The sequence below is a fragment of the Paramormyrops kingsleyae genome, chromosome 25, assembly GCF_048594095.1.
Source record: "Paramormyrops kingsleyae isolate MSU_618 chromosome 25, PKINGS_0.4, whole genome shotgun sequence".
Taxonomy (NCBI): domain Eukaryota; kingdom Metazoa; phylum Chordata; class Actinopteri; order Osteoglossiformes; family Mormyridae; genus Paramormyrops; species Paramormyrops kingsleyae.
The window spans coordinates 18,052,913-18,071,251 of NC_132821.1; the positions used below are offsets into that span (position 1 = coordinate 18,052,913).

An 18,339-nucleotide genomic window follows, 5' to 3' on the forward strand; every position below is an offset into this window, starting at 1 on the left:
TGACACCGCACCGATCCGTCTGTCGTCTCCCACTCCCTTTTTCCCTCACTTGTAAACACGACCCCTAGATAGTTGAATCCTCCGCTTGAGGCAGTACCTCATCCCCCAGGAGAGAGCAAGTCACCTTTTTCCAGTCAAGAGCCTCGGCCTCAGACTTGGAGATGCTGGTCCTCATCCCGGCCGCCTCACACTCAGCTGCAAACCACCCCAGTGCCTGCTGCAGGTCACCAGCTGCCGACGCCAACAGGACCACGTCATCTGCAGAAAGCAAAGACGCCATCCTGAGGCCCCTGAACCGGACCCCCTCCGTCCCTTGGCTATGCCTAAAGATTCTGTCCGTAAAAGTTATGAACAGAATCAACGAAAAAGGGCAGCTCTGGTGAAGCCCAACAGCCACCGCGAACAAGTCTGACTTACTGCTGGCAATGTGAACCAAGCCCTCACTCCGTTTGTACAGGGATCTGTTGGCTCGTGACAACGGACCCCGCATCCCATACTCCTGAAGCACCCCCCACAGGACCCCCAAGGGACACGATCATATGTCTTTTCCAGACCCACAAAACACATGTAGATTGGTTGGGCAAATTCCCATGAACCTTCCAGTATCCTTGTGATGGTCTATTGCCCCGTGACTATGATGGAGTCCGCATTGTTCCTCCTGTACCCGAGGTTTGGATGGATTCTCCTCTCCAGTACCCTGTCATAGACCTTCCCAGGCAGTCTGAGGAGTGTGATTCCCCCTAAAGATGGAACACATCCGCTGGTCCCCTTTCTTAAAGACTGGGACCACCGCCCCAGCCTGCCAATCCCAAAGCACTGTACCCAATGTCCACTCAGTTTTGAAGAGGTGTGTCAGCCAAGACAGTCCAACAACATCAAGAGTTTTCAGGAACTCAGGGCATAGTTGTGTGATCACTTCAGTGACCTCAGCCATCAGAGTCTTCCTCTGAGTCTTCCAGCTCTACTTCCTATGAGGAAGGCGCATCAGTGGGATTTAAGAGATCCTCAAAATATTTCTGTGATTAAATTAATTTAATAAATATGGTATTTTAATTGTTATGGTCATATGACGTGTACAGGGATATAATGTGTTTATTTTTGATATTTGTAAAGCTTGCTGTTTCTAAATAAGTCTAACCCCCCCCCCCCTCCATATCCCCCAACATGGCTCTTTTTTATTCCCCTGAGCTGCAACCACCCACCCCCCCCCCCCCCCCCCCCAGCAATTTCTTCACAACCTACAGTCAATACCTCTGTTGCATGGTAATACTTGTTGGATAAACTAGAAATAAAACAGAAAACCATAATTGATTATATGTAAGTGTGCTATATATAAATGCAAATATATAAGTATATTTACATTTATCTAGTGTGCTCTAGTAAGGAAATATTTGCCTAACACATTGCAAAGTGAACACTGGAGAACTATCTAGAAAGCTAAGTGTGATAGGTCACTCATTCTGTCTGTCTGTCTCTCCATGTCTGTCTTTGTCTTTCTGTTGGTCTGTCTGTTCATTCCTCCATTTATTTTTTTTCTTTGTTTATTCATTTGTTTGCTTGGTGTTTGCTTTGGCAGGGCACCTGATTTATCTTGCAAAGTAGTGCTCTTCCTTCATATTTGGCAAATGAGTCACCACATAATCACACCCCCTTCAGCTTAATTATGTGATACCAGTCGAAAGTCTGGGCACACCTACTGAAAAACGTTTTTTTTTCTACAAGATAACGGCACTAAGCTCACCTTGGGTTTGTGTTATAAGTATTATCTTGGAAACGTGGAAAGAGATTGGGTGCTGTGACATAACATGACCCCCACAATCTCCCAGTATAAACCCCATAAACCTGGTTTGGGATGAGTTGGATGGAAAAGTAAGAGCAAGTTAGCCAACTTGTGTCCAGAACTGGTGAAAACTCATTAAGGACTAATGAAGAAGCATTCCAGGTGGCTGCATCTGGAAGCTGGTTGAAGAATGCCAAGAGTCCGCAATGCTGTCATTGAGGCAAAAAGGGGGCTGTTTTTAAGAGTCTAAACTTAGAGAAAATTGCAGCATCTCATTTCAAAATTTTCGTATTTCATGTGTTCCTTCACTGCCTTGAGGCCTTTTACTATAAGGTGAATAACAGGCAAAATATAGACAAACTAAACTAAAAGAAGGCGTGTCCAGACTTTTGACTGGTCCTGTATATTCAGACCAAACATTTTATAAAATCTTATTTATCACTAACAGTTTATTGGGAATGACTTAGACTTCTGACTATGATATCTAGGATTTAATACCCACAGATACTATACATAATGTGTTTTGATATGATATAAATGATTTTCTGTAATACCCAGTACGGTGAGCATAAAGCCCATCCCAGGAGCAGAGGGCATGAGGCATGGACCCCCTAGATGGCATGCACAGTAATATTTACTGTAGAAAATCCTGTTGGCTGCATGTACAGGTCCTGCAAAGCCCTTTCAGTGTGTTAAGGTTTAGCTAAGGACAACAGTGTTACCAATAACATTGCAGTAACAATGAGCAAATGTGCAATGTCAGCTAATGCACGGACGATATTAATATACCTGGTCTATTGATTACCTTTAAGGTCTGATTCAACAAAGCCATGGATATGACAGACAAACGGTAAACAAACAAACGCACGCTGACATGCTAAAGGCTGTTTAGAGAGCTCAGTCTGCCTAGCAGCTTGCGTTCGGGCTGTGGGAGGGGAGCAGAGTTTCTGGTGGTAGCTGTATGCTCAGGTGAGCCTGGAGACATGAATCCACCCCGCAGTGCTATCGACTGAGCCACTGCACCAGCCGCCACTGCATTTATTCACTGAATTTCAGTAATTGCATGCAGCCGCTTTACAGGATGGCGTTAGGCGATGACTCACTCCTATTTTATCTTGCTTCCACTAACCCTAGACTCCCCCCCCCCCCCCCCCCCCGCATCCGACTGTAACCTTTCTATGACCTGCGTTACTCAGTCGCTGAAACAGCCTATTCTTGCTTTTTCTGCTCCGCGCCATATTGCAATACTAATTTCGTCTCTTGTAATCAAATAAAGTCCACGATTGCTTTTTCTTTTCTTCTGTTCTCTTTTCTTTTTTCTCTGCGTTGATACCTATAAAACAAGCAGAATGGAGTAACAGTATGTGAGACATTCTCCAGGGGGGGGGGGCTGGAAGGGATGGGAGCACGGTACCGAGATTTCATTCAGGGATGCAGCAGGGAGCAGTGAAAACAAATGCCACCCACACCCCCACACCCCCACCCCCCCAGCCCATGCTTAACAGATACACAAAAAACCAAAATGGCCGCCAGGTCACAGAAGGGGTATAACTGAAGGCCAGTTTGGGGATCAGGATCTGGGTGTAATTTCTGAGTTTTCTTTCTTTTCTCTTACCCACAGTCTTGTATAAGAATTGGGGAAAACAGGTGCTTGTCACCTGGCTCCAGAGGTGGACAGTTCAGCTCCAGGAAGTACAAATCCAGACCAAGGTTTTGTTTCAGCTAATTAATTGAGTATAAAGATATAAAGAGTCTGTCACAGAGTACTTCAGCAGGGCGGTTGAAACAAAATCATGGTCTGGATTTGTACCATCTGGACCTGAACTTTTCACCTCTGCATCACACAGTCCTGCCTGAGGATATCCATACCACGTTACACTGGCTTAGTACAGCCCTGAATTTATTTTGTTTTATTTGGCCCTGAATTTGTACTAATATTTGTACAAATTTTTTTTCAAATTGAAATAGGGGGAAGCAGAGTTTTTTGGTAGTCGGTGAAACAAAGAATGGAGCAGCATGATATGAGATATCAAATAATGAGCTTAAGCTGAAGCTACGTTGGTGTTCGACATCTCTCTGATGACATGAGAGGCTCTCCACTTTGTTCTATAGTTTTAGTTGCTCACAGTTTATGGGCATCTAATTGTTTAGCAGATGTGAGCTTTTTGTTAAAACTAGTGTGAATTCTTGGCCATTAGCTGCTGGCCGGGATATTTGTAGCTATATTTGCCTTTATTATGATAAACCAATGATGATGAAAATAATAATAATAATTAGGTAATAAATAGTCTTAAGACCAGACATTTTATATTTGTAATTCTTTACTGAACAAACGATTTAAACAGTCATGGTCACTGTTGGAAAAAGTATGTGAGCTTATTTAGTAAGTAAAGCTTTCTGTAGTTGCTGATCAGACTTTGTCGCAGTTAGGGGGTCTCAGGTAATGTATTTTTTTCGGACGTCTTGCTTGAACAGCCTGCTTCAGCCGTACTGCATCATTTTAATTGATTGAGGCCATTGCAGAATTTCTTATTTGCTCCATTGTGTTGTTGATCTACAGCTGCGTTTTGCATCCTAGTAATGACCCTATTTCCCTTTCAGTTTTAAATCGTAGAAATATGCCCTGAAATTCTGCTGTAGAATTTCCTGATAGCATTTAATTTTTGATCCCTTGATTGCAAACTATCCTTGCTGTTATACATCCTCAAATTCACTTCATAGCTGGGATATGCTTTTGGTCTTTTGTTTTCTCAAACATAACGCTGTGCAAGTTTTTTAAAGAGTCAACCTTTTTCTAATCTGTCCACAGAACATTGTTCCAGTGGTGCTGTAGAACATCTATCTGATGTTTAGCAAACTTATGAAGGGCAGCAAGCAGTACCAGTCAAACGTCTGGACACACCTACTGAAAATCATTTGTTTTTCAACAAGATTCAACCTTTAGCACACCTCAGGGTTTTGTGATAAGTACTCTTGTGAATTACGAAAGCGATGGAGTGCTGTGACAGATGACCTGGCCCCCACAATCCCCCCGATTTAACCCTATAGAGCTGCTTTGGAATGATCTGGATTGAAGAGTAAGAGCAAGGTAGGCAACCTGTGCCCAGAACTTGTGGAAACTCCTTCAGGACTGTTGGAGAAGCATTTCAGGTGGCTGCATCTGGAAGCTGGTTGGAAGAATGGCGGGTGTTTGCAATGCTGTTATCAAAGCAAAAGGGGGCTATTTTGAAAAGTCAAAAATTTGGGAAAAGTGTTTAATATAACTTGAGTAATATAGTCCAATGCATTAAGAGTAAGTGTGTCCAGACTTTTGATTGTTAATGTAAATCATCGTCCATGTTTATGCCAAAAAATAACCACGTGAAACATTGTGTTTTAATGTTTATTTTGTCTTAAGGTGGAGATCAAATTGCATTTGAGGAGCTATTCATGCAAAAATGCATATCATTGCAGACATTTTTCTTAATATTTTACATAAAGCATTAATGCCTTCACTACCTGTAACCTTGCCAGTCCTTATTACAGTGCCTGAGCTGGTCTTACAGTGCCGGGCTCGTCTGAACAGCATTTAACAGTTACCGGTCACTGCTGAAGTCATATCATTTAGATTTTATCAGCGTTTCCCAGAAAATGTTAATAGCTGGTTTTGCAAATTGCACTAGAAATGGTCGAGGCAAGGAACACCCGCATCGTGAGAGATGGACAACCAACGTCGCATGTGGATTTTGCTAAAATGACAAAAAACCCATGTCTACCTACACCCATGTCCTTCTGTGTTTTCTTTGTGCTGAATCTGAATTGGCCAACTTTTGTTTTTGTTCTTTTTCATCATTTCATAAAATGCTTTATTTTGGTCCAAAATAAAGTTATTCCTTTTATCTGCCCTTCAGTCACCTGGTTCTGTTTGCTGCTATTAAAGTCACAGATTCGTCACAGAAAGTCATAGCCGATAGGTCATAATTAGGTAGCTGTCATAATTTTAGGTAGTACACTCACTGAGGCATGTAGGATGCATAAGTGAGCGTGTTTCAGTTACAGTTTCAAAATGGTCCATGTGACAGAATGGGGAATTTATTTGGGTTTTGGGTCAAGTTCAACAAACTGGGGCTGAATCACAAACACCTAGGACAATTGTTTTGGATTCAGAAAACGGGAAACGGTAGGAAAACAAGAGTAGTATTGGGTCTGCGGATGGAACAACAATGTCTGGCTGTGTGGTTTGCCCCAGACATGAAACAGAAGTCTGTTTTGAAAGGATTGTCACCTGACTTTGCCCCACAGTCTCTGATTGCAGGGACGCAAGAACAACAGAAGTCAGCACAGTGCAGCTGCAGACGCAAGCAGTCTAGGTACAAATATACTGCCAGATAGGTCACTGCTGTTGGCGAAGGATGGGTTGTGTCCGTTCGTGGCTGCTGGAAGGCGGGCTTTACGTAATAGAGTATGGGGGCAAACCCATGAGTTCTGGGAAGGGTTAATCGTACTTGACGCCCCCGCATCTCCTTCTACCATAGACCACCAGTAGCGGCAGCAGCAGGATGAGCTCAGACGGGGGAGGCAAGCCGGTCAAGGTGGGGTCCCTGGTGGAGGTGATCGGTAAGGGCCACCGCGGCACCGTGGCCTACATCGGCGCCACTCTATTCGCCACCGGCAAGTGGGTGGGCGTTATCCTGGACGATCCCAAGGGCAAGAATGACGGCACTGTGCAAGGCAAACGCTATTTCACCTGCGAGGAAAACCACGGCATCTTTGTGCGCCAGTCCCAGGTAACGTTGCCTGCTCCTTTTCTTCATCCAGAAACTGTACGCAGACCATGTGCTTCCAGAAAGGGCTGAAGTGCTGAACAGAAGGTGCGGTTACACATGTCATTGTGTTTAGGGTTGTAGACTGGGAAGATACTCAGGACATGCAGGGTAATGAATTAAAACCATAGCATGAGGACACAGGTGTTTTCAAGGCAATATGAGAATATGAAACTGAAAGTAAAGACAAACTAAAATGATAGTTTTAATATGCTTCAGTCCTTTAAACCAGCTGGACTTCTGCTTTTGTGCAGGAATGGAAATGAATTAGTAGAGTAGCAGAAAACTGGAAAAGTCCAACTAGGCTTGGGCTGTATCAAATTTTTCCTAGCATCTGGACATTATACCACAGTTTTTTGGCTGTATTTCTGAAAGCAGCCGTGCCCCCCAATACATTTTGCCAGACAAAAATATTGTGTTATTCCCAAAATGTCGCGGTATGCTTGTTGACCATAATACTGCCCAAGTCTAACTCCAAAGATGTGGCATTCACTTTTCACACACTTAGTACTAATTTTTTGTCTTCACGTCACTGCTTTCATTGTCTTTTTTCATGCCGTCTTTTGTGAGGTTTCCCAGTAGCTGTCTTCCATCAGTCCGGAAGGTACTTGCCCCTTTCCGTGCCCTTTGTCTTTGCTACATTGCACTACTTTAGCATTTCCCCCCAGATTTTCTTTAGAAGTCACCATTGCTTAGATCCTACAGAACACAATATACGAGACAACCTGCATCAGAGTTCATCTTTGACTGACTGTTAGAGCCTGAAATTGTAGACCGGCAAACTCCGTCTACTCGTCTTACTTCTCTCTGGTTCTGCTGAATCAAAACTTTGAGGTAAGTTGTGTCACACAGGAATATTAATGTCATCATTCATTTGCTCAAGTGACTGGTAACATTGCTGTCCTTAGTTGAAACGTAGCACACTAAGGAGGCTTTGAAGGACTGTGTTATATACTTGTATACTTGTAGTAGTGTACGGTATGTCCAGTCATTGGTACTTCTTGTTTGGCACCATTTGCTCTGAGATACGGTTCAGACTAACATCGTTTGATATGCCAGTGTCATTATCGTATCACGATACCAAAAATCTTAAACGATACAATTCTGTCGATTAGTTACATCCCATAGTGGACGTGCCGAATCGGCGCTTTGGGGAGAGAGACGGTCACACTCATTTCAGGTGTCGCTTGTGCCTGTAGTTGATAAGTAGGGTGGCAGTAGTGAGATATCGCATCACGTCGGTGTTAAACTGAACGTAAAGGGTGAATCTACAGACCTGACAGCCCCAATACACAACGCTGCCATCAGGGGGCAGCACATCTAACCTGGTGAAGCATCCGTCTGTCACTCAACCTGATTTATATACAGAGTTCAAAGTTTATCAGTTCTGCATGATAATGGACACATGAAATAAGACACATGATAGTGATGTAATTTAACAATTATGCTTTGCATTCCTGTTTAAAGTCATGTTTAACCTACATGCAATTGCATTCATATCTGTTTCCCTGGTGATACACTATGTACGCTATGCTAAATGATAAACAGAACAAACACAAATATAAACCTAACAGCAATGAATTATGAATGAGGTTTTGTAACAGCTGAGGCCAATTTAATATCAGAAACTAGGGATTAGTCCACTGGGTTGGGAAACACTGGATTAGTCTATATCTACGGTTGAGGCCAAAAGTTACATATACTTTCAATATTTCACATGTCATGTATCATACATTTCCTGTGTGAAGTGAATCAGGGTATTTTCTAGATCTGTATCAGTACTGCAGATAATTCTTATCTTGCAACTCATCCATCTATCCATCCACTGTATCATTCCGGATAATGGTGTTCCAGAACCTATTGTGGTGGCTGTGGGAGCAAGGCGGGGATGGGGTACCAACCCATTGCAGGGTACACACCCACACACACAATTTTAGCAAGTCTTCGGGTTTTTGAGGGGGTAAGCCGTAGTACGTCCGTAGGAAACCTCACGATGACACAGGGAGAACTCCACAAACATATAGTCATAATTGAGAATTGAACCCTGGTCCCTGGTGTAAGTGAACAGTGCTACCCACTGCACCACCATGCCACCCATGCTACCCACTGCACCACCATGCCACCCCTGCTACCCACTGCACCACCATGCCACCCCTGCTACTCACTGCACCACCATGCCACCCATGCTACCCACTGCACCACCATGCCACCCATGCTACTCACTGCACCACCATGCCACCCATGCTACCCACTGCACCACCATGCCACCCATGCTACCCACTGCACCACCATGCCACCCATGCTACCCACTGCACCACCATGCCACCCCTGCTACCCACTGCACCACCATGCCACCCATGCTACCCACTGCACCACCATGCCACCCATGCTACCCACTGCACCACCATGCCACCCATGCTACCCACTGCACCACCATGCCACCCATGCTACCCACTGCACCACCATGCCACCCATGCTACCCACTGCACCACCATGCCACCCCTGCTACCCACTGCACCACCATGCCACCCCTATTGCCATTCAGTTTGTCACTATTTTCATCTAGATTTTGAACCTTAGCACTGATTTATTAATTTATTTCAGTATCATTAAACATTGGCAGAATGCCGACTGGTTTATTATACAAATATTTAACATTTGCTGTTAATATGGCCTATGCTAAGTGCACTGCAATACAAAAATGCAGTTGTGTCTGCCTCTGAAAGTACAAGTCAGGTGTTTCATTCTGTATGTTTTTTCCCCCCACTCGATGTTTTAAAAACAGAAATGTTCTCTTTATGTTTGTACAGAGAAATGCATAATTTCCTGGGAGCTGGAGTGTGTATGTACTTTATTTAGGATGCTGGCTCATCCTTGGTAGTTAAAGGCTGTTAATGACCTGGTTTTAAAATTTTTGTAGTTCCATTATTTCAATATTGGAGTATTAAAGGGATATTTCACCCCAAAAATGAAAAAATAATATATGTTGCAGAGGGACTATAGTGGTATCTGTCCATGCAGGCTGTTCTGCTGGGAGTTGCCTATTTTTGGAGTTATTGCCAGGTGCTCATATCTTCTGCACAGTGATACGATTGGTGTGTGGAGTTTGGTAGAAGAAAATAGTTCCTACATTAAGCTTCACTACAAAGTCTGTGAATTATCTTGAGTGACCGGGTCATGATTTCCGGTAAGAGACATTGTAGTTGAATTTTTCAAATGTATTTTTTTTACACTTTATTCACCACAGAAATAATGCCATTAATTCCCATTATATTCGAGAGAAGCCTGACATTTCTATGACCAATATCTCCAAAACTAGGCAACTCCCAGCAGAACAACCTAGATGGATATATTGCAATGTAGCCCCCATAAAACACATCTTTTTCAGTTTTGGGGTGAACTGCCCCTTTAAGCATCAGGATAAAACGGCATTATTGTGATGTATTGAATTGAGACACTGGTATCGTAATCCCTGCTGAATCATGGACTAGTTGGCGATACCCAGCCCTAGTATTGACCTCATTTCCATAAGAGGTAATGACAAAATGATAGCTAAATTAATTTCAACCTTTATTTACTGCAACTGATTTTCAGTAGGTCAAAAATTTGCCAATTTAGATGTTACACTTCTGGAACATTCCATATTTTATGTAAGGCCTTTAGAAGCCTCTGTTTGGCCAGTTATCTTAATTATGAGTTAGTTGGCAGTACCCCTGGCTGTATTTAAATGCCAGTGTTTGTTGCTCTTGATACCATGGGAAAATCCAAGCAACTAAGGCAAGACCTCAGAAAAACAATGTGGACTTTCACAAGTCTGGCTCCTTTTTCTTCACTGGTAATGTGAAAACTAAATTATATGCTGTTGCTGTTGGTTCCATTCATAAATGGGCCTGTGTATGTCAACGCTATATAATATTTATCGTGAATGTCTTACAGTATGGATCTGGTATTAATACCGAGATAACAAAGCTGCTTTGTATCCAACTCTACTTCAGACTCACTGTCTGGATAAATGACGGATGAATGATGGATGAATTGTGCACTACTTTTTACGGCATTTGTCATAAATTTTTTCCTCACCTAATAAATTTCCTAGTGACCCCACATAGAGAGAGTGCCTGTTTTGGCACAAGTCCGTGAGTAATACATTTTTTAAGGGGTTACACCCTGATGGTGATTTTGTGCAGTGAAGCTAATTCTTTCTCACTCTGTCTATTACAGTAGTTGGCTTGAAAGGTGTCTGGTCGTAATGTGTAGCTTCTCATCAGGGATTGGCCTAATTCTCACTCAAGTCCTGCATGATACGTATGCATTGTGTGTGCCAGGGAGACAGTTTTTTCTAAGTAAAAATAAGCAAAGTTATTTATAAATTTCAGCACTCATGTTGCGTGATATAAGCATTTGTAGGCAGGATGCATAAAGCAGATTGTTGCCATTACAGCTTCCCTGTCACCATCATGGTATGCAACAATACTGTTTTTTTTTCCCAGAATGCACCATGTTGAATACTATTTGAGTGCTAGAGTTTAATATTTCCCCAAGCCTTCATAGTATTGAAGTTTATACTTATTGTTTTTCATACTGAGAAACTCTGGCTTCTTCAAGCCGACCTTTTGAGGGACTGCTTGTGCATAGCTGATACCCTCTTTGCAAATGCTTAAATGCTGCCATTGTCTTGGGAACCAGCCTGCGCTTTCTTTTCCAGTTTAAGACAGCAGGCCATGAGTTCACAGGTAGGGAGACTTGGCATTTAACTTGGTGGGTTTTAATTTTTGTTGGGACTCGCGTAGTGAGGTTGGCACCTGATACTGTGTCTCATCTGGAAAGTTCACATTAGACTGTCTGACAGTTGGCTCACTGCACATAAGGTTCTTGGATCACATAGTTGCATCTGTGTCAAATATCAAAATCCATCCTTCACATATTAAATACCCATCCCCCCATCTTCCATCCAGGTCAGGATTGGGGGTGTGTACGTGGGAGGGGGGGGTAGCCTATAGCAGGTACACCCAGAACACAGTGGTTTTACAAAAGATATTTGTCTGTGAAGCCTGAAAAATTAAAATAGCACATTGCAATATACAAAATATACAAAGTACTGAATATTCTCAAAATAGCCCTCATTTGCCTTTAAAACAACTGAATAAGAAGTGAGTGGCATTCGGTAATGAGTTTCAGCTGGAAGTCACATTAAATGTCTTTCCGGCTCTGCTGCAGTGATACCCAGAGACTGAAGGTGCTTGTTGGGTGTTTGTCTTAGAACAGTTTGTCTCATAGAAGGATGATGGAATGAGGTCTGGTGACTTGGCAGATCTGGTAAATGGGTCAAGTTGTCCTGCATTTTCCTTCCTAAGTTTTTAGGTCTTGTATAATTTAGAGGTATGTTTTGGGTCATTCTTTTGCTGAAGAACGAGGGATGGGCCAGGCAGCCATGCTGGTGGAGGTTGCCATTGGTCTGCTATAGATCACCAGTCAAGATCAACCCCAATTAGGCTGCCCCCCTCCTCACTTGATATTGGCAACCACACATGCAAAAATCATATCTTAATATTACATGGCCATTGGACCCAAACATGTTTTGGCAAGTGTATCCAATTAAAGTCATAAATAATTATGAAAGTAGTTATATTCACACTTTTGTTTAATACTGTACTTTTTAAAAATGTCTGTCTCAATTACAGATCGTTAAGTTTTACACATTGTTGGATAGTCATACAAATAATTTATAATGAGTGTGACCTGCTATAACCATCCATCTGTCTTGCAGCCGCTTATCCAGGTCCATGTCGCAGGGGCTCTGGAGGTTATCCAAGGCAGAATAGGGTTACTGGGTTGAGTTACACATTGCAAGCGATGCAGATCGGATGGAGGGCACAAGGCATCCACTCTGGGCAACTTAAAGACACCTGTTTGCCTAACTGCATGTTGGATGTGGGGGTGGAAATTAGATTGTCCAGGGGAAATGCAGGCGATACGAGGAGATCCATGCATACTGAGCAGAAATGGGATTTGACCCCCTTCCCCAACCCAACATTCCTACCCCCAATATACCCACTATAACCAGGACTTTGTAAACATTGATTGTCTGTGTCTGTCTTTCAATAACCATCTTCTCTTTCCTCATTTAAACCCATTTATTGGTTGTGCGTCATTTTGCTATGTAGTCTTCAGAGTTCCACTCAACCTGGCTCTGTGCTGCACTGCTCAAATACTAATCTGAAAGACGATCTGAAAGTGCTTTCTGGATATCTTATTTAAAAGTTTTATTTTGCTCTTTGTTGTAAGATGGGCTCTTTCTGTAGACTTTGGTCATGTGAGGTGCATGTTGTCATTGTCAATGGTAAATCTGAGTTATTTCTTTCAGTCCCTTGGATTGTAACCTCGTGGTTGCAGGGCTTCTACAGCTTACCCTCCCTGTCAGTCAGGTCTGTCATGTGTTCACTGGTGTCTGAAATTGGGTCGTATTTGTCGTCTTCTGCTCAGATCCAGCTGGTTGAGGATGGGATGGACACCACGTCTCCCGAGACTCCGGAGCCAGCCGCCTCTAAGGTCCCCAAACGAGGTAAAGGGGGAAGTGGACATTGGTGATTTAGTGCAGCAAGCAGCAACAGCCATTAAATGTGGCCAATACTACTAATGGCCACAGTTGGTTACCTGTGTCCACTAGTGTTTAACCACAATAGCTGATTAGCTGTGGACACTCAGTCCAGTTGAATTTTGATGGTTTTTTTCTAGTTTTCTATGTTGCTGCTGTCTTACCTTGTGACATGTTGATTAATGCTGGTTATTTTAAAAAATATATTTCTTAATATGAAATCAGTTTAGTTTTCAGTAAATAGAGGTATCTTTGATCCATTGAGGCTGGTCACTCATTGTTGTAATCCGTACAGTCACATTAATGGATATATTTGTGAAGTACAGTACAGTTGCTTTCATAAGAATTACAACGTTGTACAGCTACATTTTTTCCCTCCTAGAATATATGGTCTTCACAGTACCATTAGCTACAATAAGTCATATCCGAGGTGAATTCCTATAAAGGATCCATCAAGACACACTCATGAAATGAAATCCAGCAGTTACATATGTGGATCTATTTTTAAACAAAAAACATTTGATCAGCCTTCTGAATGACCCTTTCTGGGACGCAACAGGAAGACGAAATGGCTGGAGAACTTGGTCTATCCTAGCTTTGTCCGTCCCTGTAAGTGTGGCCTCCTCCAAAGTGACTGCGGAGAGAAAAGGCTCAGTCCAGCAGTCTTGCTGTATTATTCTGGTTGTTTGTCACAGTTTTCGTTTCCATGGAGATCATCTAAGAAAAGGGAACAAATGTTTCTTAGACTTTTGGAGCTGACCACCATTCATATTCAGAAGCTTCTGTACTTTCGTGATTTAAAAACACATTTTTTTCCCGTTGAGGGAGGACATGATTAATTTTTGAAAAAGGTACAGTGTTTCAGAACTGGATAATACAATGGACATAGTAGGGTGAATATTTTTGTTGCAGGTACCCATGGTGGTTATAGAGCCATTGTTTTATAGAAGCAGTTATGAAACCCACCATTGTATTTGTATTCGGATATATGAAAAATGAACAGACGAGCATCTTGTATCCAAATTATGTTTCTGTATTCCTTTATCCGTTTATTTAATTATGTAAGTTGATATTTAGCACCTTTTTAGATGTTTACAATTTCAAACAATTGAAATTAAACAATAAAAAATACCCTAATTGCATGTGTGCATACCCCCCTCCAACTAATATTTTGTGGATGCACCTTTTCCATTTATTTCAGAGCTCTGTAAGTCTTTAGGCTAGACTAAAGTCATATTGTACACCTGGACTTTTCAGTATTTAGGTCCTTCCATTGGTCCTCAGTCTATGGGATTAATATCAGGTTCTGACTGCGCAGTCCCAAGATTTTGATGTATCTTTTTTTGCAGCCATTCCTCTGGATCTGTGATTTGAGTCCTTATCACGTTGGAAGGTGAAATATCTCGTCAACTTTCTGGCTGAAGCTAACAATTTTTTTTATTTTTTTTTTGCCAAAATATCTTCATATTTGGGGCCAGTCATTTTCCAGTCTATTTGACTGAAGCCCCTATCCCAGCTGAAGTGAAGCAGATCATAAAGCATGATGCTGCCACCATCATACATCATAGTAGCTATGGTGTTCTTTAGATGATCAGGTCTTGGCAGCAAACATATCTCTTAGAATTAAGGCCAAGAAGTTCAGTATTTGTTTTATTAGACCATAAGACATTTTTCCACACTGTCTGGGGTTATTGTTTATTTTTTACATAAATTAGATTGACTTTGATGGATTTTTTTGTGAGGAATCTTTTGTATTGCCACTCTACCTCAAAACCCAGGCATGAAGAATATGAGATTGTTTTAAGAGTAAGCAGTACTTGTGCAAAATCATTCAGCACAGTGAATTCACAGTGCTCCATTGTGTGTCAGTGACTTTGATACTCTTTTGTGCACGTCTCCTGACTGATACTTTCCCTTTCGGACTCTGGCTGTCCCAGTAGGATTCAGCCACAAAAACCTTACAGGAATGGCTGATATTAATTTGGGTTCCCTTTGACTGACATCAGATGAATGTCACTTATCTGTGCACTTGATTCGGAATGCAAAAGATTAGCTCTGAATAGTTCATACATGTATGTAAAATTTAGTAACATTATATATTGTGCATATTCAGTACAGTGGAAAAGGCTTAGGCAGTCAAAGATAATGTTTAAAGCTATGATTCTGGGTAGAAAGTGTATATTTATTCCAAACAAAAAAACTAAATGTATGCAAATTAAGAATAACACAATAAAAACAGGATTTTCTTCTGTTCTCCAAAAAGTTACTGGTGCCTTGTTGGCAGTGATGTGTTCAAGACCATCTGTTTAGACATCAAGACGAGATCAAGGCCCATCCCAACCAAGACAAGATCAAGACTTTTAATCAAGACCAAAACAAGACCAAGACTTAAAAATTCACAGTCAGAATTTAGATAATTTTTTTTGGTAGAGTACACCCGTATTGAGGCTTTATTTTCATTTATGTAATTCCAAAAGACCCTTTTATTGGAAAAACTTGTTCACATACTCTAAACAATAATGCAGATGTATAAAAAACACACAATATAACGAAATCGCGTACACAAAGCACTCCCCCAGCTCCCTGACTACGATAGTAAATTACAACTCTAACAATCAACACTAGACAATGAACTCTAGCAACAATGTCCAAAACAGTCCAGGATAACATGAGCAGCTGATGATGGATGAGTTGAAGAAATACCTTGTGAACCGCTCTCCGAAAGGAATGTTCCTGATGCGGCGTGAGGTGACTGGGAGCAAAGCTGTAGCCAGGGTGTGAAAAATAGTGAGGTCCATGACCTGAGGGTGAGGGGGTCTCACCAATCACACATTAGATAGGCAGTGTTAAATGAGAATTCATATTTATTAACTTATAGCTTAGATAACAGCAAGTTAAGTGGAGCTATTGTATGAATTTGCCTTACTGAATGAATTTAAGTCTATATCATAAGAACTTTACAGAGCAGTAAAATATTATGGGTATATGAAGCATGTAATTTAAGGTTATTTATAACCATATATAAAGATAAATATGAAAGAAATGTTTGATATTAACACACCATTACAAGCCAACATCAAATATACTTGTTTTGATATCCAAATTTGGCTTTGAAATGTTTCTATAGACAATATTGTTCATACCGTGCCGCTATAAGCTATTTTTTTTTAACTAATGACATTAAAGGTTAGTTAGCTTAATCTAGCCCATTAGGCGTATCATGAAAGAAACCCAACCTTTAGCATGGCCAGAGTAGCCTAGCCTACGCCTACATGTAACATATGCCATACTATTATCTTTACTCCAGGCGCTATAGCAGGTTGCTGTTTTGGAATGTTTTTTACAGATAATGATATTTATTTTGTCTTACCGAATGACATGCTGCCTGCGCACCCTCCCTCACAATGCTGCAGGGTCACAATCACGCCACGGGAATTCAACCTGCTTTCAGTGCAGTGTGCGCGTGCGGTTATCCAGTGGCGCGTCCGCTGTCATGCTGAAACTGAATGCTCTAGCTGTCTCTCACACACAGTAGACACTATTAATAACACATTCGAACTGAGTAAGAGTACACTTGGTTACACTATCCTCCTATTACAGACATAATGTCATAGTTTGAACATGAACATCATTAAAACAACATTTTCTTTGACCGTATAAGAGTTTTGCACAGTACAGTAATTATCTGCTATATTGTTGTGCTTAATCATTTTTACCAACACTTTGCATACATTTTAGAAACTTATATGACTTATTTATGTATCGAGCACTAATATTTTTGTATGTTTTGTAAAATAAGATGTGACCTCCACCAGAATTTATTCTGTAAGCCCATAAGATCATAATGATCCACCAGTAATCAGATCTGTAGGTCATTCTGCAACATCAGCCATTTTTAAAAAATCTCATTCTTTTCAGCATCCGAAGGATTTTATTTTCGCAGTGACCTCACGTGAAAATAGGCCCTGGTCAGGACTGAGTCAGGCCACCCAAAGGGCTCAGTCACAGTTTGAATACCTTGAATACCCCCCCGCTGGCCTTCTGGTACAGGGTGTCTGTTTGTCGTTACCATGGGTCAGTTTTTCACTGAACAAGCCCTCTATATTTTGGTGCAAGATTACAGTTCACATACTTTTCTGACACTTTGGGTGAGGTGTATCACCCAACAATGAAAGAAAAGGGCTTAATGTTTCCTGATTTTAGACTTCTGCTGTTGACTTGATCATATTAGTGGAGGAGAATGTCATGTTAGAATAGTTTAATTTACAAACTCATTAGAACATTTATTGTGAAGGTCTGTTCTAATCAGCTCATTCCTTCCCAGTGCCGCCATTACTGGAAAAGGAGCACTCTACAAAATTATGAAGCTTTTATGGTGCAACAGTAAACCGCACTGCTATAAAAAGTAGCTGTTTGTAAATTTTTCCTGCTTTTGTCCCAACAGAGGTTACTGAGACGCCAAAATCAAGCAAGCTGGTGAGTACAGAATGATATCTCCATGCTGTAGTATTGATAAAAAAGTGTTTTTCTGCTTGAGTGAACACATGTGATCTCAACAGGAAATTTTGTCAGGCCTGGCAGGTTCGTGAGAGTTGTGTTTTTGCAGTGCTGAATTATGGGTGCCGTTACTGTTTGTATGAATGTGGTTTGCCATCACTTTCAACTGGCACGATCATGCTTGTCATGAACCGTTGTCAAGCCTTCACAGGCCCCTTCATTACTATACTTTTAATTTAACAAGAATCTGCCTCTTCCTTTCTTGTGTTGGGATGTAGTGCAGTATCACTGTTCCTCCCCTCTACTGCCCTGCACTCTCCTTTTATTTTTAATCCCAAAGAACAGTTAAGAGGAGGTTGAAATTATTTTTCTGTCCAACAGAGGGGGTGCTGTAACCAACAATCAGCTGTATCATCGCTCTTCTGCGTCTTATTCGTTTCAGTTTTTTTTTCTCATATCGCGCTCACCTGGAATGATACCGTATCAAAGCTTGTCCAATAGGTTAGACAGAAATATCTCTAAATGTACATTATATTTTGTCCAGTATATTTCTCAATGCCCCAAGGCAACATTTTGACACTGATTTCCTATTCTGTAAACTGAGAATTTTACACATTTTAGTGTTTTATTGTTCTGGTTGAACTAATGTATGTTCAGTGCAGTGA

At 41.4% G+C, this 18,339-nt stretch overlaps 1 protein-coding gene and 1 long non-coding RNA gene across 14 annotated transcripts in view; one reads left to right on the forward strand and one right to left on the reverse strand.

Annotated features, from left to right (window-relative positions):
- The window catches only part of LOC111845764 (dynactin subunit 1-like), a 70,701-nt gene that overhangs the window by 10,590 nt on the left and 41,772 nt on the right, over nt 1-18,339 (forward strand). For 11 of the 13 annotated variants that reach the window (XM_023815409.2, XM_023815402.2, XM_023815403.2 and 8 more), the window contains exons 2-4: nt 6,295-6,546; nt 13,066-13,144; nt 17,622-17,653. In XM_023815409.2, the coding sequence (XP_023671177.2) occupies nt 6,319-6,546; nt 13,066-13,144; nt 17,622-17,653 (339 nt within the window). In that variant the 5' untranslated portion in view covers nt 6,295-6,318. The remainder of the gene's footprint in view (nt 1-6,294; nt 6,547-13,065; nt 13,145-17,621; nt 17,654-18,339) is intronic. The other 2 variants (XM_023815414.2, XM_072707619.1) reach the window with 1 other exon arrangement.
- On the reverse strand, nt 13,468-16,691 carry LOC111845767 (uncharacterized). The gene is made up of 3 exons (XR_002838720.2): nt 16,548-16,691; nt 15,881-15,994; nt 13,468-13,894 (listed from the first exon to the last, which is right to left on the reverse strand). It is a non-coding gene; the product is annotated as an uncharacterized lncRNA (long non-coding RNA).